The following is a 26,378-nucleotide window of genomic DNA, read 5'->3' on the forward strand; positions in this document are numbered from 1 at the left end:
ATATGGCCACGGACGCACAGCTGTAAAATAAACACCTGAACAATACCGGGTTTCTCTGCTAGTTATCTATAAAAGTGCACCCCATTCCAGTCCTTTCAACAAAGAAAAATCTCTGGCAGTACCGAAAATCGAATCCGGGTCTTTTGTAGAGCAGCTAGGCTCGCTCACCACTGGGCTAAGGACGCGGACCAAATAATATACTTAAAATCGTTTTGTAGGTGTTGTGTTCCGCCAAAGACTGGTTTCACGCAGCTCTCTTCACTAATCTGTCCTCGGGGAAGTGTCTTCATCTCTGCAAAACTACTGAAACCTACGTACATCTGAATCTGTTTGGTCCCCGATTCGATCCATCCATCAAATCTCCAAAATTCTCCTGTGGCACCACATCTCAAAAGTTTATCTTCTTGCCTTACCATTATTTATGATTCTACATTTTCCCTGTACCATAGACTTTTTACAATCAACACAAAACGAAAACTCAATAGAATTTTTGATGATACTATAAAACAAAGGAAATATCTCTAACATCCAAAAATACAATCCTTGAGACCAGAAGAAGATTCATGGAAAGCCACGTTTGGAGCACAGTTCAGTGAAAGATGGTCGGGAAGCATAAAAGAAACAGTGGGTGACCTTCGAATTCTGGTGTTACAGGAGGCTATTGAAAGTCAAATAAATTGATCGCGGAAAGAATGAAGACTCTGCAACGACACAAAATGTATCGCGAAGAAAATAATGAAACGATGACACTGGTTGCCCCCGTATTGTTTCAGAGTCGTTGCTGAAAACTATAAAGGAATGATGGAAAGAAAGAACTTTAGCAGAAGGTCTTGACACGAGTGTATAAGCAAAGTAGCTGATGATGTGGTATGAAACAATTATGCTGAAATGGCGATAGTGGACTGCTCTGAAGATAATGAAACTAATATTATCATTGATGGCCGAAACCACAAATACTTCTGAGCAGAAGACACTGCTCTGGTGTGCATTACCGCCTTCAGCTAGGAGGCAGGTTGAACAATATGTACCAGATTTCACCCTCTTCCTTCCTTTCGTTTCATATTTATGCGAAGCACAAATATGTGTTACACTATTTAATTGTCATCGAAAATTTACACTTGATGTGATGGTGGTTTTATAAGGGTTGGGTTGGGTTGTTTGGGTGAAGAGATCAAACAGTGAGGTCTCATCGGATTAGGGAAGGAAGTCGGCCATACCCTTTCAAAGGAACCATCCCGTCATTTGCCTGGAGCGATTTAGGGAAATCACGGAAAACCTAAATCAGGATGGCCGGGTGCGGGATTGAACCGTCGTCCTCCCGAATGCGAGTCCAGTGCGCTAACCACTGCGCCACCTAGCTCGGTTTTTATAAGGTTTCTTCAAGATATCAAAGAGACACTCAACTTGAAACGCTTCTGCTATTCGCACCATATCATTTCATGAGTACGCAATTTGTCATTCCATTGTTTTCCAAAGAGGCACGTAGGGTACTTTTAGGCGTGGTGTCATACCTTAGCGTACTCCCGCATCTCTGGACGATGAGCGGGTGACATCTTGCACCGGTCAAGAACTTTGGCTAGCGCGAGCCAATCAGGCAAACAGTCGCGGATTTTCAGTTGTGTGGAAGCATGGCCAGCTGGAAGCTTGATTCTGGCGCTGTATTCTGTTTCATTTGGTCCTACCTGGGGCAGAATACCGTTCTGTGAGGAGGTGGACACTAGATGCGGTTTTCGCCATGCTGTATCGTAATTGTTGTGTGAGACTGCAACGAGCTCTTAGATTTTATGAACGCTTTTCGCATCTGTCCGACTACATTCATGCAGATCGTGTTTGTTTATGAAGTCATGACTTACTGGAGTAAAATTTCGTGTGGCGTGCTTCTTATAGTTAAAACGAAACTTAACTTTTCTTTGTCGTCAGGTCAGAATCGCGTGCCAATATGGACAGCGCTATCCACTCATACTTAACTCATCCAGGAGTATTTGTAGCATGTTGTCCCTCTCTTATTCAATTATACGTGAGTAAACTGCCTTGATATGGTTACTTTGTGAATATTCTGAAAACTTGGTATTTTGTTACCCTGAGATTGCTTGTAGTGAACGATGTAAAGCTGCTTGTTCTGAATCTCAAACAGTGAACGTTAGACTGAATTTGCAACAGTATCTGGATTCGCCTGCTTATAACGTGGAACCTATTTTTGTTCGTTCATGGAACCACGTGGCCTGGTCGTACCCTGATTGCTTGTCCTGTTTAACGGCTCTATTTAAATAAGCAATACGCTCGCTTCATAGGGTGAAGTTATGTCATTGCAAATTATCATTGTGCGACTAATGGTTCAGGAAATACGTCGTCATAAACACTGTGATGCATGAAAACCGAGCTTTTTTAAAAAGACAAAGAGCAAATTACCCAGGCTCAGCCAGTTCAAAATGGTTCAAATGGCTCTGAGCACTATGGGACTTAACATCTGTGGTCATCAGTCCCCTGGAACTTAGAACTACTTAAACCTAACTAACCTAAGGACATCACACACATCCATGCCCGAGGCAGGATTCGAACCTGCGACCGTAGCAGTCGCGCGGTTCCGGACTGCGCGCCTAGAACCGCTAAACCACCGCGGCCGCTCAGCCAGTGTTTGATAATGAGAGCAGTGCTGAATTTCCAACAAACTTTAAACATACTGTTTTATACATGGAGTTCGATTCCTTAAAGAATGGGGTGTGAGTTTACTGGTTCTCGTGTAAGCATTGTATCGACTACAGTGCTAACGGAACTGTTGAGTCATGATCGAATTCCGCCTCAAAGGAGTGCGACAATCGGCTTCAATCAATCCTTCGATGTGGTACATATTGTTGTCTGTTTTGCCTTAAGCAAGTACCTGACACCAAAACCACACCTGATTTCGTGACACTACACTCGTTCCATAGACTCCAGACGTTTTATTTAAACAGAAATGTCCTTCACTTCGCGTTTCAGTCGCTGGTCATGTGCCCATCAACACCTCCACGTTGAAAATGTGTTTCTGAGCAGAAAGCACTGCTACCTCCAACTACTGGCGGCGTTCGAAAGTTTCAATCGTTACGTTTAACTGGACATGGAATTTAATTCGCATAGGATATTTATGCACCAGTGAGAGTTCTTTTTATCCTTACTGAACCACCCTCACACAGTTACTTGAGTTTTTAGTGGCAGGCTCAAGAACATCAACGATAAATGTCCACCACTTACTGCAAACGGAGCAAGAGCGGATGGTAGGCAATTGAATCTCAATGTAGACAAGTGTAATGTGCTGAGAATATATAGAAAGATAGATCCCTTATCATTTAGCTACAAAATAGTAGGTCAGCAGCTGGAAGCAGTTAATTCCATAAATTATCTGGGAGTAGGCATTAGGAGTGATTTAAAATGGAATGATCATATAAAGTTGATCGTTGGTAAAGCAGATGCCAGACTGAGATTCATTGGAAGAATCCTAAGGAAATACAATCCGAAAACAAAGTAAGTAGGTTATAGTACGCTTGTTCGCCCACTGCTTGAATACTGCTCAGCAGTGTGGGATCCGTACCAGATAGGGTTGATAGAAGAGATAGAGAAGATCCAACGGAGAGCAGCGCGCTTCGTTACAGGATCATTTAGTAATCGCGAAAGCGTTACGGAGATGATAGATAAACTGCAGCGGAAGACTCTGCAGGAGTGACGCTCAGTAGCTCGGTACGGACTTTTGTTGAAGTTTCGAGAACATACCTTCACCGAAGAGTCAAGCAGTATATTGCTCTCTCCTACGTATATCTCGCGAAGAGACCATGAGGATAAAATCAGAGAGATTAGAGCCCACACAGAAGCGTACCGACAATCCTTCTTTCCACGAACAATGTCCGCAGCTCGTGGTCGTGCGGTAGGGTTCTCGCTTCCCGCGCCCGGGTTCCCGGGTTCGATTCCCTGCGGGGTCAGGGATTTTCTCTGCCTCATGATGACTGGGTGTTGTGTGCTGTCCTTAGGTTAGTTAGGTTTAAGTAGTTCTAAGTTCTAGGGGACTGATGACCATAGAGGCCGGCCGCAGTGGTCTAGCGGTTCTAGGCGCGCAGTCCGGAACCGCACGGCTGCTACGGTCGCAGGTTCGAATCCTGCCTCGGGCATGGATGTGTGTGATGTCCTTAGGTTAGTTAGGTTTAAGTAGTTCTAAGTTCTAGGGGACTGATGACCTCAGATGTTAAGTCCCATAGTGCTCAGAGCCATTTGCACCGTTTTTCCACGAACAATACGAGACTGGAATAGAAGGGAGAACCGATAGAGGTAGTCAAGGTACCCTCCGCCGCACACCGTCAGGTGGCTTGCGGAGTATGGATGTATATGTAGATGTAGATGTAGATGTAGGCATGTTCCTGAAGCTTCCCATTGATTATGAGACTGAGTTTGAAGGCTACCGTAGACAAAACACAAGAATGGCTCACCTGATAAGGCATCAACATGGGTGCCATGGGGCCCTGGGGCACTGAGCTGTCCTGCTGTGTCACCTGGGCAATGGCGCCACTGCTCTCCTAGAACAAGACAACAGTGTCAAAGTCAGTCATGTGGCACTCTTGCATACAACATAAGGGGTAAGTACAGAAGTACGGGGTGGTTGTAATTAAACTGATTGTGTTCTAAATGCTGCAGTGCAGGCTGTGTACATCACAGGACTGAGACACATCATCAATATGTTTCTTGATCGGTGCGCTCGCAGAGTACGCTGAAAAATAATGGTTTAACGTTCTGCCCCCAGGTGATAGGATGGCGTGGTGGGTGTGGGTGCAGGAAAAGGCGAGGAATGATCAAACCATAATAATGGTGGTTCTCGCACCTTTATTAGAATATGGTTACAAGTTACATCATGTGTTCAGTACGGTATCCCAACTCAGCAACGTACTGCATCCACGATACGGAATGGTCGACAGTTGCTCGCAGCACATCTGGTGTAATCAGAGTGATGTGTCATCGTATGCTATTCTTCAGATCAAGAAGAATCCGGATACATCTCTAAGAGACAGTACTTCAGATATCTCCACAACCGGAAGTCACATGGATTTAAAAAAATGGTTCAAATGGCTCTGAGCACTATGGGACTTAACATCTGTGGTCATCAGTCCCCTAGAACTTAGAACTACTTAAACCTAACTAACCTAAGGACATCACACACATCCATGCCCGAGGCAGGATTCGAATCTGCGACCGTAGCAGTTGCGCGGTTCCGGACTGCGCGCCTAGAACCGCTAGACCACCGCTGCCAGCCACATGGATTTAGCTCGGGGGATCTGGAAGGCCACAATTCTTGAAATTGCCTAGAGATGGTGTGGTCATTACCGAAGGTTTCTTGAAGCATACCTTTCACTTGCCAAGCAACATGTGGTATCGCAATAGCTTGCTTGAAAATTGGGGTTTGGTACACAGTTCACTCTTGCAAACCCAGAATCAAGCGTTGCACAAGGTGATCCTTATAACATGCAGCTGTCACAGTACACCGAACAGGCCCTCTAAGAAAAATGGACCGAGAATAAAGGAGCTTGTGAAATCAGACCACACCACACAGTCACGTAAACTGAGTGCAGTGGATGTTCCTGCACAATATGGGGCGCAGTAGACCATGTATGGAACGTTTTTGTACACTGACGGCACCGTCCAGAGTTAAATTTAAGTCGTCTGTCCAAACAACATTACCCCCCCCCCCCCTCCTCCAAATAGCAAATGTTCATATGTGTGTGAAATCTTATGGAGCTTAACTGCTAAGGTCATCAGTCCCTAAGCTTACACAACTACTTAACCTAAATTATCCTAAGGACAAACACACACACCCATGCCTGAGGGAGGACTCGAACCTCCGCCGGGACCAGCCGCACAGTCCATGACTGCAGCGCCCTAGACCGCTCGGCTACTCCTGGGCGGCCCCAAATATCATCCATTTCTATGCATGCCAAAGAATGAAGGGCAAAGTCACGGCGTTGCAGCCTTTTTTGGGGCTTCGTTTGGTGCACAATATGAACTTGTATGGATATGGGTGTGAAATGTGCTGCAAAATCTTTTGAAATGTTGACCAGGGGAGAGAAAACTCCCGTGACACTACTCGAGCGGTGGCTAGTGAATTAAGGGAGCGATGGCCTTTGTAGTTTGGTCCTTCAACCCCCTGAAACCAACCAACCAACCAGCTACTGAATTTGAGCCAAGTGCTGCACAGTCGATTATATCTACAGCAACTCCATCAAAGCCGGCCGGTGTGGCCGTGCGGTTCTAGGCGCTTCAGTCTGGAACCGCCGTCCTTAGGTTGGTTAGGTTTAAGTAGTTCTAAGTTCTAGGGGACTGATGACCACAGCAGTTAAGTCGCATAGTGCTCAGAGCCATTTGAAACATTTTTTGAACTCCACCAACAGCTACTATGGGAATGGGCCACCCATGCGTTTCTCACAGAGAAGTTCAACAGTCTTAATTCGTTACACCAATAGTCATTAAAAAAAAAAAAAAAAAAAAAAATCAACACGCGTCGCCAAGCGGCAAATAGTATAGTGACGTCATAATAGGAAGCATTTCACATTCTGACTGCTTACAGTGCCATGTTTTCACCTGGCGGCAGAAAGTAGAACTATTATTTTTTCAGCATACTACGTACACCGATTAATGAATATACCTATGAAGTTTCAGCGTCTTGCAATGTACACAGCCTGCGCCTTAGCACTCTGAACGCCGACAGTCTACTTACAACCACCCCATACATGGCGATGCGTTATGCCAATTCCATTATTTCCGATAGCACTAAATAACTGAAGTGTAAAAGCGTAAAATGTGAATATTCCTGACGATTTCATTGCACATGCAACAGAAAGTGGATCGGCATGCTACTTCACTTTCATATTACTGAACGATGGAATGCACTGATGCTACTGTCAAATTAGACGAAATGTACCAGAAGTAAAAGGCGTGATAAGGCGATTTGCAAAGTGCCATTATTTGAACTCTACGGAAACTCCCAACTTCGTTCGATGGGAATCAGCTACTTAAACCCTAAAACGCTTGAGGGAGTGTTTTTTCTAGCAGTGGCTAGCGCGCTATTGCCACGCCTTACACATTCATTAAAACCGTTTTGTGTCGATTTTAGTTTATTTACCAAAACGTAAGTAAATTTGGACCCAATAGTGTAATAAAAAAGAATGAAATTTTATTTTCACTTAATTACTGGTCGTCTTTTGTGTGAAACGCATAAAAACATGGAACTGCACGGAGGATCTGCACATCAGTAAGAAATTTCTTTTCGAAATCTTGTTCTTGTCCGTACTTCGCACCAACCTAATGGTCTTCTGCTCGTTGTTCTTGGAGAAAATTCTGGAAAATTCCTGTTTATAGGACTTGTCGCTTGTGCTGTTCGAGGTGGACGTCCAGTTGATCACCCTTGTTGTGGAGAGGAAACGTCCAACTTTTCCCCGTGATAATGATAATTTCGTGTGGCTCACTGGCCTGGTGCACGTCTTTCTATTGGGCGCCTTTTCGGAGACTTCCGTGTCCCTAACACACCCTAGTTACCCACTTGGGGAAAGGGGACCCGCAGTTTAAAGTAGAATCGCAACCACGTGTCGTTTCTGGTGATTCCTCACATCATTGGGAGGTGAAGGCTGGATTAAAACGCAGATTTAAATATACAAGGCCCGACTGAGATTCTATCCCGCAAGTGTTTTACCGCGAGACCACCAGCGTGTGTGTGTTTGGAGCTTACAGGCTCTCAACGCCGAGGTTATCAGCACCATTACACATAGCAAAAGAAACGAACGGCTAGATCACTAATCGTGGATTCCAGTCTGTTTTCGTCGCCACCATGGTTTTTTTTCCCTACAGGCTGTATACACTGACGCATGCAGCGTCGAATAAATGAAGAAAAATCTTCTGAAAATAATTTTGTTCTCAGCCTAATGGTGGCCATTTGGTACTTCTGCAACTGGGAATCGCTGCCATCCACGCATCTAATATTCTTGTTGTAATTCACAACATACTTAGCTTTTGCACGATACCATTCTTTGAATTCATTTCTTAAAGTGCACTGTAGAGCATGCTGACTATTACGACATCCCTTGCCCTTCCCACTTCATCAGCATCTGCTAGTTTCTGTACGCCATTACGCATTCGTCCCTCTCCAGTTTCGTAAATTTTTACGAATCGAGGGAGCTGAGTGAGCTTCCTTTTAGATGAAAGGCAATCTCTCCCAAATGAACGATAATTCCTGCTGAAACAATTCCAATGAATTGGATAAAAACGGGAAGGCCATATATGATGTGCAACAACATAAAAATGAAATTAAAGTCCAAGAGCGGATTTAGAAAAGCGTTAGACAAGGATGCCTCCACAGTTCGACATGTCTCGTAGAAAAAGCAATAACTGAAACAAAAACAAGGTTCAAGAGATGGAAAAAATTCATAAAATTAATGATGAGCTATTCTGATAACAGCGAGGAAAAATTATAGAATCTGTGGAATACGTTACGTGGCAGCTTATTCCCGCATAAATGGCCATTTTGTTGAATTTTTTTTTTTTTTATTTTTTTTTTTTTTTTTGCTGAACCATTACTAGGAATTTGCTGATTGTATTGTACTGCATTGAACTGGGCCACAGTGGTAGACAACCCCACAGCAGGCTACAGCAGTCCACTCACCCCACCGCCGCCCCACAACGAACCCAGTGTTATTGTGTGTTTCGGCTCCCAGTGGACGCCCGGGAACGTCTCAGACCGGACGAGCGTAAACTCAATGTTTATGTGGTAGAGTAATTACGGTGTACGCGTACGTGGAGATAGTGTTTGCGCAGCAATCGCCGACATAGTGTAACTGTGGCGGAATAAGGGGAACCAGCCCGCATTCGCCGAGGCAGATGGAAAACCGCCTTAAAAACCATCCACCGGACCTGGACACTAATCGGCCAGGCGGATTCGTGCTGCGGACCGGCACGCCTTCCCGCCCGGAAAGCAGTGAGTTAGACTGCACGGCTAACCGGGCGGGCAATTTTCTGATTAATTTGTTGTGAGGTTAATTAAGTTTCGTTGACTAGAAGTATATTTAATTTGATTAGTTGCGTAGGACATTTTTAGGATTTCATAAGCCATTGGTCAGTCCAAAAAATAAAATCTCATTAATCATGATTTCAATACTAGTGGAATCCTTTATGAATACACTGACAGGACTGATGTGATTCTTGTTTACGTTGTGCAAGCGATATTTTTTGTATAACGGAGGAAGCAGGAGCTGTTGAAAAGACCGCTGAGTGATGGCAAGACTATTAGGAGTTTGCTAGGCAGTACCACTATCCGAACGCTGCGGTCAAGCAACAGAATTAACGGAAATAACTTAGATGGTATGAAAATGATTGCGTGGGGAACCTTTCTCCATAAAATGTCAATAGATGATAAGCCGAGCCACAACCTTCGTTCAGGCGAGTCGTGTAAATATAAAAAAGCTGAATCAGCTGGAACTTTAGGTAAGTTCACCCACAAGAACTCTTTACCTGCAGCTGGTATGTTGGCTATAAAACCCGTTCTTAGAAGAAATGTGTGACAGAGAAAACCCAAAATGTGAATAAGTCATTCAATAGCGTAGTATGGACCAGTGTAACTGAAAACGTACTTGTGGGATACCACACATTAAAAATAAAATGGAATGTCGTGTGGCTAGGGCCTCCCGTCGGGTAGACCGGTCGACTGGTCCAAGCCATTTTAGCTGACGCCACTTCGGCGAGTTGCGTGTCGATGGGGATGAGATGATGATGAAGACAGCACAACAGCCAGTCCCTCGAGCGGAGTAAATCTTCGACCCAACCCCAAATCGAACCTGGGCCACTTAGCTGACCACTCGGCTATTGGGGTGTATGCCGCACATTGATGCTTTGTGTGTGTAATGCTGTCATCACATTTAAGGAGGGCAATACTGATAGAGTGAAAGTATTGGTGGAGCTGGGACCAATGACTGGTTGGGATACGTGAGCAATGCTCGAGGAAGTGGACAAGGGGCGAGTCAACAAGGCTGAGCTACAAGCCCAAAAAGTGTCCAAGGAGGCAAGATCGTTGAAGATTAGCAGGAGGATGCGTTAGGACGACGTAGAAGGTGAATAAGAATACGGTGCTGCCGTGTCTTAGCCGTTGAATCTATTAAAAAGTGAGCTCTAACTTGAATTAATTTGCCATTACAATTTCTGAGAAAACAAATTCTCAGACAAATGACCTGTTTTCTCAGGAACTAAAAAAAAATGGCTCTTCATTTTTTACAGGTAATTTATAATACTTTTACTGTGATACATCTCTCGCATGGTAGAGATAGCGTGTATACTTCCAGTAAAATGTTCAAGAATTTAGAAAAAACTGTAATAAAAAACACAACAGAAAAAAATTCTATCCCAACTCCCAGAACTACATACTTCATCCCAAACTAGAAGAGTTAGTGCGTGGAGAATGTTTAAGTAACCTGCAAAGGTTTCACTAATTTTCATGATGTAGTTGTTGAGAAAATGGGTCAAGCAATCAATAAATTTAACATTAGCGGGATAAGCCATTCATACTCCCATTAAAAGAACCAGAAGAGGTCATAAATGCGTTAAGAGCTGTTCTTTAGCACAGGCAGACAGTACAGAATTCGCTTCAGCTCATGTCTGCACACCTGGCTGCGCCAGGACTTGCCTAGCTGTCATAAAGCTCCATTTTATGACGTAGAAAGAAATCCACTTGGAAAGATAATGTGAGGTGCAGACGCTGGAATGGGAGAAACTTAGCATCCGACGTTTCTCTGCAGCCTCAATACAAAAGAATGTTAGTTTAAAATCCCCACAACTGGGTCTTGCGCGCTTTCCTGTGTGCGCTTCATGTATTCCATTCGACTTGCTAGGGTTAGAAACCAGTCGTGAAGTGCAAGAGTTTTTCTGCCTTCCGGCCAACACCAGGCCATCATTGGTTAAAAAAGCCGCGAGAGTTCATTTAACGTGTTTACAGAATTATCATTGGTCGGAAGTCACAAGTTCCGCAGCAATTGGCCGGCGAGATTCCTACACTGGCAGAAACAGTAGACTTTCAGAAATTTAAGCCAGAGGACACTCATGGACAGATGGTTGAAGTGGACGTCGCTAGCCGTTGGGAGATGGAAGAGTAAGGACTTGCTGCCAGTTAACCTATGAGATGAGACTTGCTGTCATACAGAAAGATGTCTGCACTTTAGTACTGAGTACAGATTGCGAGCTGGACTCAGCATGGATGTGTGTGATGTCCTTAGGTTAGTTAGGTTTAAGTAGTTCTAAGTCTAGGGGACTGATGACCTCAGATATTAAGTCCCATAGTGCTCAGAGCCATTTTTTTTCCCTCGCTCACACTGTATGAGAGTGGTGAGAATGACCCAGCGACGCAGTCACCAAGTCGGGAGGAACGGAATGTAGTTAACTTTCATCAGGGCCGAACTGCACAGTTTTCACGACTCCAACCAGGTAGTTGCTTCCATCATGCACTTTGGCGGTTCTGTTGTTGTTCGTACTTACTTTTCCGTGTTCCTCCTTTAACCACTACCCATTTCTACAGACATTGGCCATATCCGCGACTTAATTTCATTATTATGCTTTTATTGTATCCCAATGTTATATTTCATAATTACAATCCCTTATTCATTTCTTAAATGCTCACATACGTATCTCAGTGGATAATTCATATGTCGATGTTTTGCGGTAATAAAGAAAATTGTTAAAGAGACCGCTTGATTCTGTTGTAGACAGATGAGCCCCTTCACTAATATTCTTAAGTAACAGAACCCAGTATGTTATCCCCGATGCGATGTGTTCGACAAGGACAAGTATACCGTAAGGAGTGCCCCAGGGAAGTATGCTAGGACCGCTATTGCTTACTATTTACATAAATGATATGATGGACACGGTGGGCGGGAACCTGGAATGTTTACTGATGATGCCGTGGTGTACGGTAAGGTGTCGAAGATGAGTGACTGCAGGAGGATACAAGAAGACTTAGACAAAATTTTCAGATAGTGTTATAAATGGCAACTAGCTCTAAATGTAGAAAAATGTAAGTTAATGCAGAGGAGTAGGCAAAACGACCTGTAACGTTCGCATTAGCAGTGTCCTACTTGACAGAGTCGCGACGTTTAAATATATGGGCGTCACGTTGCAAAGCGTACGAACAGGAACGAGAATGTGAGGATTGTGGTAGGGACGGCGTGTGTTCGACGCAGTTTACTGGAAGAATTTTAGGAAAGTGTGGTTCTTCTGTGAAGAAGATCACGGATAGGACGCTGGTGCCCCCTATTCTTGAGTAATTTTTTGTATGATCATCTACTCACTGGAGGTCTTGAGCAACGCTCGAGTGTTTGGGATCCGTATTAGGTCAGACTAAACGAAGCAATTCAGGGGTGGGCTGCTACATTTGTCACCGCTAGTTTCGAACAGAATGAAAACTGTTATGGAGATGATTTGGGAACTCAAATGGGAACCAGTGCGGGGGGGGGGGGGGGGGGGGGGGAAGGCGAAGTTCTTTTCGGGAGAACACTGCTGACAACATTTAGAGAACCGGCATTTGAAACTGACTGCAAAACGATTCTACAGCTGCCAATATACGTTTCGCGTAAGTACCATGAAGATAAGATACGAGAAAAGGGCTCATGCGGAGGTATATAGATAGTTCTTTTTCCCTCGCTCTGTTTGTGAGCGAAACAGGGAAAGAAATGACTAGCAGTGGTACAATGTACTCCCCACAACGCAACGTACGGTAGCTTGTGGAGTACGTATGTAGAAGCAGATGTAGAATTTATCCATGTGTGGTGTGGCACCTGTATTTTCATGCTTGATTAGGCAATCATACTAGTTTTCCTTCGACAAGACGTTTCTGTTGCGCGACATGATTTTCTTTCTTAAATTTGCATGACACTGTAGGGAGATTACCTTCTTTGCCGGTGGTCAGGGATCGTACTTATAGCACCTTGTGGTGTATTGAATAGTATGTCATCTGACAGTCGGCGCACAAACCAAAACATTGCATCAAAACAAGTTCCTAGTGCTGTGAAATTTGGGAAAAAAACCGCAAATTGGCATTTATAAGAAGAGGAGCAACACGAAAAATGGAACAGGAGCGTAATATGTAGAAAACCGTCCACGGAAGCTGCCACTGAAGATGGCATGCAGAAAATAAAGGCGAAAAGCGTATGGCATGAAAATTGTGTTTCATTCAGTTGTAGTCAGACGGTCCATAAAGTAAAAATTATCAGTATACCGTAACATCCATGAGTCGTCTGCTAATACTAAAGGTAAGGAATCTGGAAGGCTATACTTAGTACGAAGGGCAAAAAGAAGGGTACATTCCACCAATGTGTGGGGTACCGTCAATCTGGATATACAGCCACATTATGGTGGTCGTTCGTTACGCAAGAGAAAACAATCGAGTATGACTGATGCGTCGACGGCGTTAAGACTGTGGACTCCTTCCGAGAGAAGCGGAAGGAAGAGCGCCAAACTGCAGTAGTCTCCTTGATTGTGTACGAAACATTTGATTATTTCAACAGCCTCTCTTATTGTCGCTGCTGCATCCACGATTGGTAACGGAAATTTGTGATAAGGTCTTATGGGACCAAACTGCTGAGGTTATCGTCCCTAGGCTTACACACTTCTTAATCCAACTTAAATTAAATTACGCTAAGGACAATACACACATCCATGCCCTAGGGAGGACTCGATCCTTCGACGAGAGGAGCCGTGCTAGCCGCGACAAGACGCCCCGTGCGGCTCCACGACTGATGAACAAGCACAATGGGTTCTTGAAAAGCTATAGGATAGCCACAATCCAATCGGTGTTCAACGATTTTTAGTGTTAAAAAGTCACACGGCCTAATACCAAAAGGATTTTGTTCTGATTATGATTTATATTTTGCAAGCTTCAATGTAGTAGAACTTTATTTCATATTTGCTGAAAATCGTATTCAAGTTACAAAATTTGCGATCAGGATGGGCAGAGAAACTTAATGTATCATGGAGTGTTCAGCTCCTGAACCAGGTATCTGACCCTTATCTTAATCAGGTTTCTCGCCAACAACAACAACCGATGTGAATATACAGCCAAGAAAGACGCAGCAAAAAATATACTCGGAACATAGGTATGCAGCTTACGGGCTGCAAAAACTGCTGCTTTCAAAACGACTGTCAGTGATTTGTTTTCCTCTGCAGCTCATTATGCCTGCCCAGTATGGACCATGTCTGACGCCTAGAAAACAGGTATCACCGTTACCGAACATGCTCCATAACATACAGTAAACTAAGAAGTATGACACCATTCATTTTTTCACTCACATGCATCACATTTTAAGGTCGACGATATTCAACTCATAAACGCAACTGGATTCAGCAACAGTTACTGAACGTATGCGTCAATTGTAACCTGACTTCAGATATATTTACCGATGCAAACTCATACGTGAGTCGTCCACATGGTGAATGTTGCGCTGCAGTAGTGACTGTAAAAATGTGTGAGTGTGTGTGTGAGTGAGTGTGTGTGTATGCGTGTATTATGCAGATATATGCGAAACAAGGGAATACAAGTAGCAGAACGAATGTAAATGAACCTAAGGGACGTAAATATACAACTCGGGAAACGCGGTAGGTAAAGGAATCGTTATTTTACACAGGGGAGTCGACTAAAACATGGAGATGTATTGCGTCAACTGAATATGGCTGAAAACCCGGAACGCGTACTAGCCCAAATACGATTATAAAAAAAGTGGCTTATTGCTGTATTTCTTCAAGCAAGTTTTCCCATTTCGCACCTTTGCCATTTGGTAATGTAATGATAATACTTTACAGCAAATAGTAGTACGCCACCTGTTTCGTAGATTTTTGATCAACTCAAATAATCTATATAAAAACTACACCTCTCAGGATTTAAGTAATTCCAGACGTATGTCATCGACTTCCGCTGACTTGTCTGAGCCGCTCTGTCACACTTTGACCGCATAACTGGATCACCGGGTTGTTCTATATAAACTTCATCTTGTATGACTTATCGTTGGTGTTAGGAGTAAGACAGAAAATACAGTACCTGTGCCGATGGCTGCTGGTCGGCTGACGGAACCTGCACCAGAACAGTTTCTTCCGCTGGACTTCCCGCCGGCATTGGGTCACCGCTGGAAACAGAGGAAATCCCATTTGTGTTACCATCGCGATGTCAGAGATCGCTAAAGCGTGCAGATGTTCACCAACTGATCGAATCTTGGTGGTAGTATTTCTACTCCATTAATTATCTGGTGAACATCCGTGCACAGTCTAGCTCTTTCACTGATATCCCAGCCTCATAACCTCTGAGTACACTCACATCGAGGATGGCCAGAAGATATGTGGCCGAAATACATTTCCAGACAACAAAAAAGTGAAGCACTAGGAAAACATGGTCGGATGTCAATACAGCTTCGTACATGCACACGCCAACGGTGGGTATGTCAATCATTTAGAGTTGTAATTCCCTGTGGCAGTTAGAGAGTGCGTTTGGGTGGGCCATGTTCACTGTTTTTACAATTCCTGGTGAGGGGTAGACGGGGGTTGTGGTTGAAAGACACATAGATACCGCGAATTCTGTGAGGCAGCATTTTCAGCACCTTATTGTGGAGCTGATTATGGGTCTCCATGGCCGGCTGGTAGAATCGTAAAATAACCAGAGTTGTGGGGCATTCGAATGTCGTAGCGGCCCGATGGTGGATCGGATGGGAAAGTGTGGGCAGGTAGAGTTCATCGAGGTCCCGGTTGGCCAATTATAACCACCACAACGGTGGATATACACTCCTGGAAATTGAAATAAGAACACCGTGAATTCATTGTCCCAGGAAGGGGAAACTTTATTGACACATTCCTGGGGTCAGATACATCACATGATCACACTGACAGAACCACAGGCACATAGACACAGGCAACAGAGCATGCACAATATCGGCACTGGTACAGTGTATATTCACCTTTCGCAGCAATGCAGGCTGCTATTCTCCCATGGAGACGATCGTAGAGATGCTGGATGTAGTCCTGTGGAACGGCTTGCCATGCCATTTCCACCTGGCGCCTCAGTTGGACCAGCGTTCGTGCTGGACGTGCAGACCGCATGAGACGACGCTTCATCCAGTCCCAAACATGCTCAATGGGGGACAGATCCGGAGATCTTGCTGGCCAGGGTAGTTGACTTACACCTTCTAGAGCACGTTGGGTGGCACGGGATACATGCGGACGTGCATTGTCCTGTTGGAACAGCACGTTCCCTTGCCGGTCTAGGAATGGTAGAACGATGGGTTCGATGACGGTTTGGATGTACCGTGCACTATTCAGTGTCCCCTCGACGATCACCAGTGGTGTACGGCCAGTGTAGGAGATCGCTCCCCACACCATGATGCCGGGTGTTGGCCCTGTGTGCCTCGGTCGTATGCAGTCCTGATTGTGGCGCTCACCTGCACGGCGCCAAACACGCGTACGACCATCATTGGCACTAAGGCAGAAGCGACTCTCATCGCTGAAGACGACACGTCTCCATTCGTCCCTCCATTCACGCCTGTCGCGACACCACTGGAGGCGGGCTGCACGATGTTGGGGCGTGAGTGGAAGACGGCCTAACGGTGTGCGGGACCGTAGCCCAGCTTCATGGAGACGGTTGCGAATGGTTCTCGCCGATACCCCAGGAGCAACAGTGTCCCTAATTTGCTGGGAAGTGGCGGTGCGGTCCCCTACGGCACTGCGTAGGATCCTACGGTCTTGGCGTGCATCCGTGCGTCGCTGCGGTCCGGTGCCAGGTCGACGGGCACGTGCACCTTCCGCCGACCACTGGCGACAACATCGATGTACTGTGGAGACCTCAAGCCCCACGTGTTGAGCAATTCGGCCTCCCGCATGCCCACTATACGCCCTCGCTCAAAGTCCGTCAACTGCACATACGGTTCACGTCCACGCTGTCGCGGCATGCTACCAGTGTTAAAGACTGCGATGGAGCTCCGTATGCCACGGCAAACTGGCTGACACTGACGGCGGCGGTGCACAAATGCTGTGCAGCTAGCGCCATTCGACGGCCAACACCGCGGTTCCTGGTGTGTCCGCTGTGCCGTGCGCGTGATCATTGCTTGTACAGCCCTCTCGCAGTGTCCGGAGCAAGTATGGTGGGTCTGACACACCGGTGTCAATGTGTTCTTTTTTCCATTTCCAGCAGTGTATTATGTATCAAGCTCATCCTAACCCCTGTCGTCCGAGAACAAGTAATGGGCTAGCTGTGACGTTCTGTGTCTAAATCGTGATATAGATGGTTCAAGACTTCCGCTGGGATCGGTTGACTGCTTTGTCTTCATAGAATGTTTTTGGTGGTATGGAGGAGGCGTGGGAGGCTAGCGAGAGAGCGCTCATGGACAAGGATGGCAAGTGGCTATACTAGCGCAAGAAGGTTTTGCCGGCGCAGCGGGTAGCGAGCGGACGGCTTTGGCAAGGCTGCTGGGAGGAGAAGAGCGTGCGTGTGTGAGGGAGGCAGATGATCAGACTTTCCTAGTTCGAAGGAAGAAGACGGCACGTCATGGTAGCCATCTTGTGTAGAATGATGGTGTGTCGCTTTTGGAACTTTTGTCACTGAAAATGAGGGGACTGGTTTCGGTCTCACCAGGTGAAGTGTTCTTGTTCTATAACTTTGCAGAACTGTGTTAGGAAGCTGATGTTTTAAGAAGGGGAGAAACATGGACAGCACCGGTAACGAGTAAGTTGGTTTGGTTTGGTGGAAACAAAGCACCAACTGTAGCCTGCTCTATTGGTCGAGAAGTACCTATTGTTCTGGTAGTTGGGACTGAGAAGTGTGGTACGAGTAGTACAAAGGCACGACCGGCCGGCCTTTGGAGCCCGGGCATTTCAAAAGAGATAAACGGCGCGCTACTTCTCCAATAGTATAGAACGCTCAGAAGGCAAACACAGTTGAACAAAATTATTCCTTGGGGGTAGCGTAAACCTGCAAACCTATACAGAAGCCGCCCCTGCTGTTGATGTAAATCACATCTACAGACTTCCCTTCCACTTGGATAATTCCTTCGGAGTGCCTCATTTTTTTTGTCTTAGAGTGTAATTGTAAATCGAAAAGTTAAAATAAATACGAGGGTTGACTGAAAAGTAATGCCTCCACCATCGTAACTCTTTAACGGTTGGCAGCATTGGTATGCGGCAGGTACTGGCTTGTTGAGTAGCCTCTTCTCTACACATCCAGTTGGCGGGAAGCCTTAGTACTGAACGGTTGTGTTGTTACAGTGTGAAGTATGGAACCCTGAGCAGACGGTCGGTCAATGCGATTTAAGCAACGTGCAGTCATTGAATTCTTAACAGCACAAGGTGTCACCCCGAAGGAGATTTATCAGAGAATGAAAGCAGTTCATGGTGATTGTGTTGATGTGAGAACTGTGTGTCGTTGGTCGAGTAAGTTTAAAGATGTTGAGGCGGGAACATCTGACCTGCGTGACAGCAACCACTGAGTTTCACAAGCAAAATGTTGACAGATTGATTCAGGACGATCGTCGTATCACTCAGAAAGAATTTGCAAGCACAATTGGCATTTCACTAAAACGTGTGGATCACATTATTGCTTTGCTTGGCTATCGGAAGATCTGTGAACGATGGGTGTCCCAGATGCTGGCTCCTGAAATGAAAGCGAACAGGTTTCAAATTTGCCAAGAACTCCTCTCGTGGTACAAGAATGAAGGTGACGCCTTTCTCCATTCAATCATGGGACATCATTACGTTTCTAACGTGACGGCTTCAGAAAACTTGTTCATCGTTGGCAGAAATGTATCCAATTGGCTGGTAATTACATGGAAAAGTGAATATTGGCAATTAAAGATCACATTCTAAGGATAACACTACTGGCCATTAAAATTGCTACACCACGAAGATGATATGCTACAGACGCGAAATTTAACCGTCAGGAAGATGATGCTGTGACATGCAAATGATTAGCTTTTCAGAGCATTCACAGAAGGTTGGCGCCGGTGGCGACACCTACAACGTGCTGACATGAGGAAACTTTCCAACCGATTTCTCATACACAGACAGCAGTTGACCGGCGTTGCCTGGTGAAACGTTGTTGTGATGCCTCGTGTAAGGAGGAGAAATGCGTATCACGTTTCCGACTTTTATAATGGTCTGATTGTAGCCTATCGCGATTGCAACATTGCTGCTCGCGTTGGCCGAGATCCAATGACTGTTAGCAGAATATGGAATCGGTGGGTTCAGGAGGTAATACGGAACGCCGTGCTGGATCCCAACGGCCTCGTATCACTAGCAGTCGAGATGACAGGCATCTAATCCGCATGGCTGTAACGGATCGTGCAACCACGTCTCGATACCTGAGTCAACAGATGGGGACGTTTGCAAGACAACAACCATCTGCACGAACAGTTCGAAGACGTTTGCAGCAGCATGGACTGACTATCAGCTCGGAGACCGTGGCTGTGGCTACCCTTGACGCTGCATCACAGACAGGAGCGTCAGCGATGGTGTACTCAACGACGAACCTGGGTGCACTAATGGCAAAACGTCATTTTTTCGTATGAATCCAGGTTCTGTTTACAGCATCATGATGGTCGCATCCGTGTTTGGCGACATCGCGGTGAACGCACATTGGAAGCGTGTATTCCTCATCGTCATACTGGCGTATCACCCTGCGTGATGGTACGGGGTGCCATTGGTTACACGTCTCGGTCACCTTTTGTTCGCATTGACGGCACTTTGAACAGTGGACGTTACATTTCAAATGTGTTACGACCCGTGGTTCTACCCTTCATTCGATCCCTGCGAAACCCTACATATCAGCAGGATAATGCACGACCGCATTTTGCAGGTCCTGTACGGGCTTTCTGGATACAGAAAATGTTCGACTGCTGCCCTGGCCAGCACATTCTCCAGAACTCTCACCAATTGAAAACGTCTGGTCAATGGTGGCCGAGCAACTGGCTCGTCACAATACGCCAGTCACTACTCTTGATGAACTGTGGTATCGTGTTGAAGCTGCATGGGCAGCTGTAGCTGTACACGCCATCCAAGCTCTGTTTGACTCAATGCCCAGGCGTATCAAGGCCGTTATTACGGCCAGAGGTGGTTGTTCTGGGTACTGATTTCTCTGGATCTATGCATCCACATTGCGTGAAAATGTAATCACATGTCAGTTCTAGTATAATATATTTTTCCAATGAATACCCGTTTATCACCTGCATTTCTTCTTGGTGTAGCAATTGTAATGGCCAGTAGTGTGTTTCTGCGTTTGATTTATTAAAATATTGCCATTCAGACCCAATTAACGAAGGTGGAGGCATTACTTTTCAGTCAACCCTCATATAATCTAAAAATACTATTGCAGATAAAGAATAATATCATCCACTCCCCATACCTGTCTCCTCTCTGGAGCAGATAAAACGCCGTTATGCAATTTTTTTCATATATTAATCAGTAACTAGCATATCTGGTAAGCAAAGTATGACACTTAAAAGAAAATGTCCTTGCCCTTAGGCTGTATAAGTACACAATATCTGCACCGCCGTAGGTCTCAAACAATTAACAAAAAAATTATCAAAGCAGCAGTACCTCATGTCTGGCTGTTGGTCCTGCTGCTGCGACGTCCCATCCACCTCCAGCATCGAGTGCTCGTACTGCACCGGCTCACCGGCGGCGCCGTCCTCCCTCCTGTAACAAGCAGAGGCCTGTTTACCTCATCCCTGCAGTAAAGGAGTTCCGGTACCTTGGAAGCAAAGTAACACAGGATCTACAATGCAAAGAGTACATAAAAACGAGACTAGCACAGGCGAAGAGGGCATTCTTTGGTAGAAGAAATGTACTAGCGCCAAACGTGAGCCTTAATTTGAGCAGCAAATTTCTTACAAAACACGTAAAAAACATAGCATCATATAGAAGCAAATCATGGACTGTGCGAAAACCGTAAAAGAAGGTAATCGGTGCTTTTCAGGTGTGGTGTCGAAAATTAAGTAGATTGCTGAGAAATGGGAAGGTCTTCCATAGAATACTTTGCAGGAGAATGGATAGGATGACAGGACCTGTGTTAAGACAGTAGGAAAGAATTTCCGTCAGCTGTGGGGGACGTAGAGCGTAGGGGAAGACAGAGAACGGGATGTATTCAACAGATAATGGAGGACGTTGGGTGCAAGTCACACTCTGAGCTGAAGAGATTGGCACAGGGGAGGAATTTGTGGCAGGCCACATCAAACCAGACTGAAGACTAAAACTAACAGTTGAATACTAAAAAGTCCAGCTTGTAATACAGTAAACGACAATAGATCTATAGCTATTTGTGGGCTTATAATAACAATAACATTGTTTATGACATATAGCAAGCTACACTCCTGGAAATTGAAATAAGAACACCGTGAATTCATTGTCCCAGGAAGGGGAAACTTTATTGACACATTCCTGGGGTCAGATACATCACATGATCACACTGACAGAACCACAGGCACATAGACACAGGCAACAGAGCATGCACAATGTCGGCACTAGTACAGTGCATATCCACCTTTCGCAGCAATGCAGGCTGCTATTCTCCCATGGAGACGATCGTAGAGATACTGGATGTAGTCCTGTGGAACGGCTTGCCATGCCATTTCCACCTGGTGCCTCAGCTGGACCAGCGTTCGTGCTGGACGTGCAGACCGCGTGAGACGACGCTTCATCCAGTCCCAAACATGCTCAATGGGGGACAGATCCGGAGATCTTGCTGGCCAGGGTAGTTGACTTACACCTTCTAGAGCACGTTGGGTGGCACGGGATACATGCGGACGTGCATTGTCCTGTTGGAACAGCAAGTTCCCTTGCCGGTCTAGGAATGGTAGAACGATGGGTTCGATGACGGTTTGGATGTACCGTGCACTATTCAGTGTCCCCTCGACGATCACCAGTGGTGTACGGCCAGTGTAGGAGATCGCTCCCCACACCATGATGCCGGGTGTTGGCCCTGTGTGCCTCGGTCGTATGCAGTCCTGATTGTGGCGCTCACCTGCACGGCGCCAAACACGCATACGACCAACATTGGCACCAAGGCAGAAGCGACTCTCATCGCTGAAGACGACACGTCTCCATTCGTCCCTCCATTCACGCCTGTCGCGACACCACTGGAGGCTGGCTGCACGATGTTGGGGCGTGAGCGGAAGACGGCCTAACGGTGTGCGGGACCGTAGCCCAGCTTCATGGAGACGGTTGCGAATGGTCCTCGCCGATACCCCAGGAGCAACAGTGTCCCTAATTTGCTGGGAAGTGGCGGTGCGGTCCCCTACGGCACTGCGTAGGATCCTACGGTCTTGGCGTGCATCCGTGCGTCGCTGCGGTCCGGTCCCAGGTCGACGGGCACGTGCACCTTCCGCCGACCACTGGCGACAACATCGATGTACTGTGGAGACCTCACGCCCCACGTGTTGAGCAATTCGGCGGTACGTCCACCCGGCCTCCCGCATGCCCACTATACGCCCTCGCTCAAAGTCCGTCAACTGCACATACGGTTCACGTCCACGCTGTCGCGGCATGCTACCAGTGTTAAAGACTGCGATGGAGCTCCGTATGCCACGGCAAACTGGCTGACACTGACGGCGGCGGTGCACAAATGCTGCGCAGCTAGCGCCATTCGACGGCCAACACCGCGGTTCCTGGTGTGTCCGCTGTGCCGTGCGTGTGATCATTCCTTGTACAGCCCTCTCGCAGTGTCCGGAACAAGTATGGTGGGTCTGACACACCGGTGTCAATGTGTTCTTTTTTCCATTTCCAGGAGTGTAGTTGCATACTGAAATTCAATACTATGATTTTTTTCGTAGTTGAGAAACATTTCTTACCTGACAATAGTCTGTTGATCCGGCTGCTGTTGCTGCGGCATCATCTGGTCTGGTGGATGGTCGATCAGCAGCATCGAGTGTTCGTATTTTTGTGGCATCTGGTCACCGCTATGGAATAGAATACCACGCCTTCTTTCAGTTTTCCTTATAGACAAGTAAATTCTTCACTGGGAGTCGGGTGTTAGGCGTCAGGTGTTAGGCGTTAGGCGATCAGCACACGCCCTCAGGCTTGAGATCCAGGAGTCATGTCCCTGTTCGAGCTGAAGAGATTGTGTTGACTCCCTAAAGCCAAACGCCCAACGCTCGATACCTGATGCCCGACAGTCCGTAAGAAACCGACACACATAGACACACAATAGTGCAATTGAACTAGGAGTTTACAATTAAACTGTAAGTATAAACAAATTCGGAAGGAATGAGCAGAAGATGATGTGGTCAGAAGTACGGCCATCTTGGATCTTTAGAGTATTAAAGGAGGCTTGACAGCCACAACTGAACCGTCTTCCGTGGTAGTGGAAACTATCGATGTGCTAAACATCCCTCAGCTATCAGTAAGGAAGATGAGACCTATCGACAAACACTTTGATATGTAGTTATTACTGGAGAACCTGGACAATCTTGTTGCTGATATTGGTAGTATAAATTACAACCGAAAATGGCACGCCTGTTAATAGGAAGTGTACTTCGCTCATTACAAATTTGGAAATTTGTGGTAAGTTCCTACCGGACCAAACTGCTGAAGTCATCGGTCCCTAGGCTTACACACTAAATTAAACTAACTTACGCTAAGGACAACACCCATGCCCAAGGGAGGACTCGAACCTCCGACTGGGTAGCCGCGCTAACCGTGGCAAGGCGCCCTAAACCGCGAGGCTACCCCGCCAGGCACGCCCATTATAGACTCGTTTTCTGATAACATTATGGTTGTTGAAATCTGTTATAAAATGGACTGTCAGGAGCAAGTGAGAAGGGACGGCTTATAATGTTAAACAAGGAGGTGTATGGATCCTTTAACTATTAGCTACGTAGTCAGTTCTTCAAGTTCGTCACGGCAAGACAGTGGTTTCAAGTCGGAGCTATGTCTTCCCCTACACGGGGACGATAGTGTGATAGTAAAAGGAATACTGAAAATATCGCAAAGAATCAATGGAAACCATTTCGTGGCTACGCCATGTAAAGTGGAATTACCTGACGTTATATAGGATCTTCTAATGGAGGAGGTGCCTGGAATATTACAACAGATTTTGTGTGGACGACTATTACCTTTGGATTTGGACACAAAGCTACATTTAGCAAGTATTTTTTAATAAGATGGAGGTGTGATACTACCTAAGATTAAATTCCGCATGGAAGGAGGCTGCCAGGGAAACAGCAATGTGATTTGGGGGCAATGATAAGACAGTAGGGATTGACTCAACGTGGATGACCTCCAATTGTAAAGACATACGAGGGTCACTCTAAAAGAAATGCACACTATTTTTGTAAAAATACAGTTTTCATTCTGCATGTGTGAAAGTTTTACAGTGTGTAGGTACATCCTTCCCGCTTGTTTTCAAACTTAGTCCAACCTGTTCCCGTGAGTGGCGCCGTCACAGCATGTCTTCAAGATGGCTGCTACACTTGACGTTCGTCACAAGCAAAGTGCTGTCATAGAATTCCTGTGCTGTGAAAACGAGACCGTGGGAAACATTCACAAGAGGTTGAAAAAGGTGTATGGAGATGCTGCTGTCGATCGCAGTACAGTTAGTCGGTGGGCAAGCAGGTTACGTGATGAAAGTGGGCACTGCAATATTGAGGATTGTCCTCGCAGCGGCAGGCCTCGTACTGCACACACTCCAGACAATGTGCAGAGAGTTAACGAAATGGTGACTGCTGACAGACGCATCACAGTGAACGAAATGTCACTCTGCTTTGGGATAGGGGAAGGAAGTGTTTGCAGAATACTGAAAGTGTTGGTGTAAAAAAAAGGTTTGTGCCAGGTGGGTTCTCTGGATGTTGACAGGGCTCACAAAGAAACAAGAAAAACGGTATGCAGCGAACTTTTGGAACGGTACGAGAATGGTGGAGATGAATTTCTTGGAAGAACTGTAAAAGGTGATGAAACATGGCTCCATCATTTTTCACCAGAGACGAAGAGGCAATCAATGCAAATTCACCCAAGAAAAAAAAAAAAAAATTCAAAACCACACCTTCTGCTGGAAAGGTTATGGCTATAGTGTTTTTCGATTCCGGACTCTTGCTTGTGGACATCATGCCAAGTGGAACCACAATAAATTCTGATGCATATGTGACGACACTGAAGAAACTTCAAGCTCGACTGAGTCGTGTTCGACCACATCGGCAAAAGCAGGGTGTTTTGCAGTTGCACGACAATTCACGGCCACATGTCAGTCAAAAAAACCATGGAAGTGATCACAAAACTCGGATGGACAACACTGAAACACCCGCCTCACAATCCTGTCCTGGCTCCATGTGACTATCATCTCTTTGGGAAACTGAAAGACTCTTCGTGGTACAAGGTTTGAAGATGATGACTCCCTTGTGCACGCTGCCAAACAGTGGCTCCAACAGGTTGGTCCAGAATTTTACCGTGTGGGTACACAGGCGCTGGTTCCAAGATGGTGTAAGGCAGTTGAGAGAGATGGAAATTATGTAGAGAAATGAAAATATTGTTCCTAAATGATGTGTCTACACACGGTAAAACTTTCAAACATGTAGAATGAAAGATGGATTTAAAAAAAAAAGTAGTGTGCATTTCTTTTGGAGTGACCCTCGTATAACAAATTCGTATGTCAAACCAAAAGCCCAGGCGTGAACAAAGTTATCAGTAACCATCTTACAGATTTGATAAGGTGTTCAAACAGACTAGCACGAGAAAAGCTTACGTCCTCCTTGGCTAAAGAACATGGTAGTACCAGGCTGGAGGTTACAACATAAAATTAGAAAATGGATCATGTATTTGTCTCTATGCAATACCGTTTAACAGTTTTAAACTCCGACAAACAGTACTTACAATGCGCTCCACTGTACTCTGTGCCAGTCACGTCCTTGTGGTGCCAATTAACGAATAACTTACAGAACAGCTGCTCTGTGATGTTCAACAACATTCTGCATTTTGCCTAGTGCGGTAATAGGGAAACATGAAAACTAACTGGCATCAAATAAGCCTTCCTGATTCTCAAGACAGAGAAAAGCTTATAAATTATGTTCTGTATGCATTACCTACCTCAAAACTACGTGGAGATGCTTAACACTGCTCCAAAAAGGAACAGAAGTGATTTATTAAAGCATGGGAAACATTTCTCTCTATCCAGGACACTGTTCTGCATAATATCGTCAGATATAGACACCACCAAATTAGGACTGGTATCCACAAACAATGTTATCCCACAAGTCCTAAGAAAAAATGTAAGTGTATACACAGACTTAAACCATTCCCCATTGTAGAAATTGTGCTTTTAGTGCAATTACTGTTTTGTGTGTACGGAAAAGAAGACTGAAAATGGCAGAGATTGCAGCCAAAAAAGA

The 26,378-nt window shown here is 45.6% G+C and overlaps 1 protein-coding gene across 3 annotated transcripts in view; it reads right to left on the reverse strand.

Moving 5' to 3' along the window:
* Positions 1-26,378, reverse strand: part of LOC124802429 (trithorax group protein osa-like) — a 123,565-nt gene that overhangs the window by 13,038 nt on the left and 84,149 nt on the right. For 2 of the 3 annotated variants that reach the window (XM_047264393.1, XM_047263611.1), the window contains exons 5-8: positions 22,851-22,958; positions 20,602-20,700; positions 15,071-15,155; positions 4,452-4,538 (exon numbers count right to left, since the gene is read on the reverse strand). In XM_047264393.1, the coding sequence (XP_047120349.1) occupies positions 4,452-4,538; positions 15,071-15,155; positions 20,602-20,700; positions 22,851-22,958 (379 nt within the window). The remainder of the gene's footprint in view (positions 1-4,451; positions 4,539-15,070; positions 15,156-20,601; positions 20,701-22,850; positions 22,959-26,378) is intronic. The other variant, XM_047264725.1, reaches the window with a different exon arrangement.

This window comes from Schistocerca piceifrons, chromosome 1, assembly GCF_021461385.2.
Source record: "Schistocerca piceifrons isolate TAMUIC-IGC-003096 chromosome 1, iqSchPice1.1, whole genome shotgun sequence".
Classification (NCBI taxonomy): Eukaryota; Metazoa; Arthropoda; class Insecta; order Orthoptera; family Acrididae; genus Schistocerca; species Schistocerca piceifrons.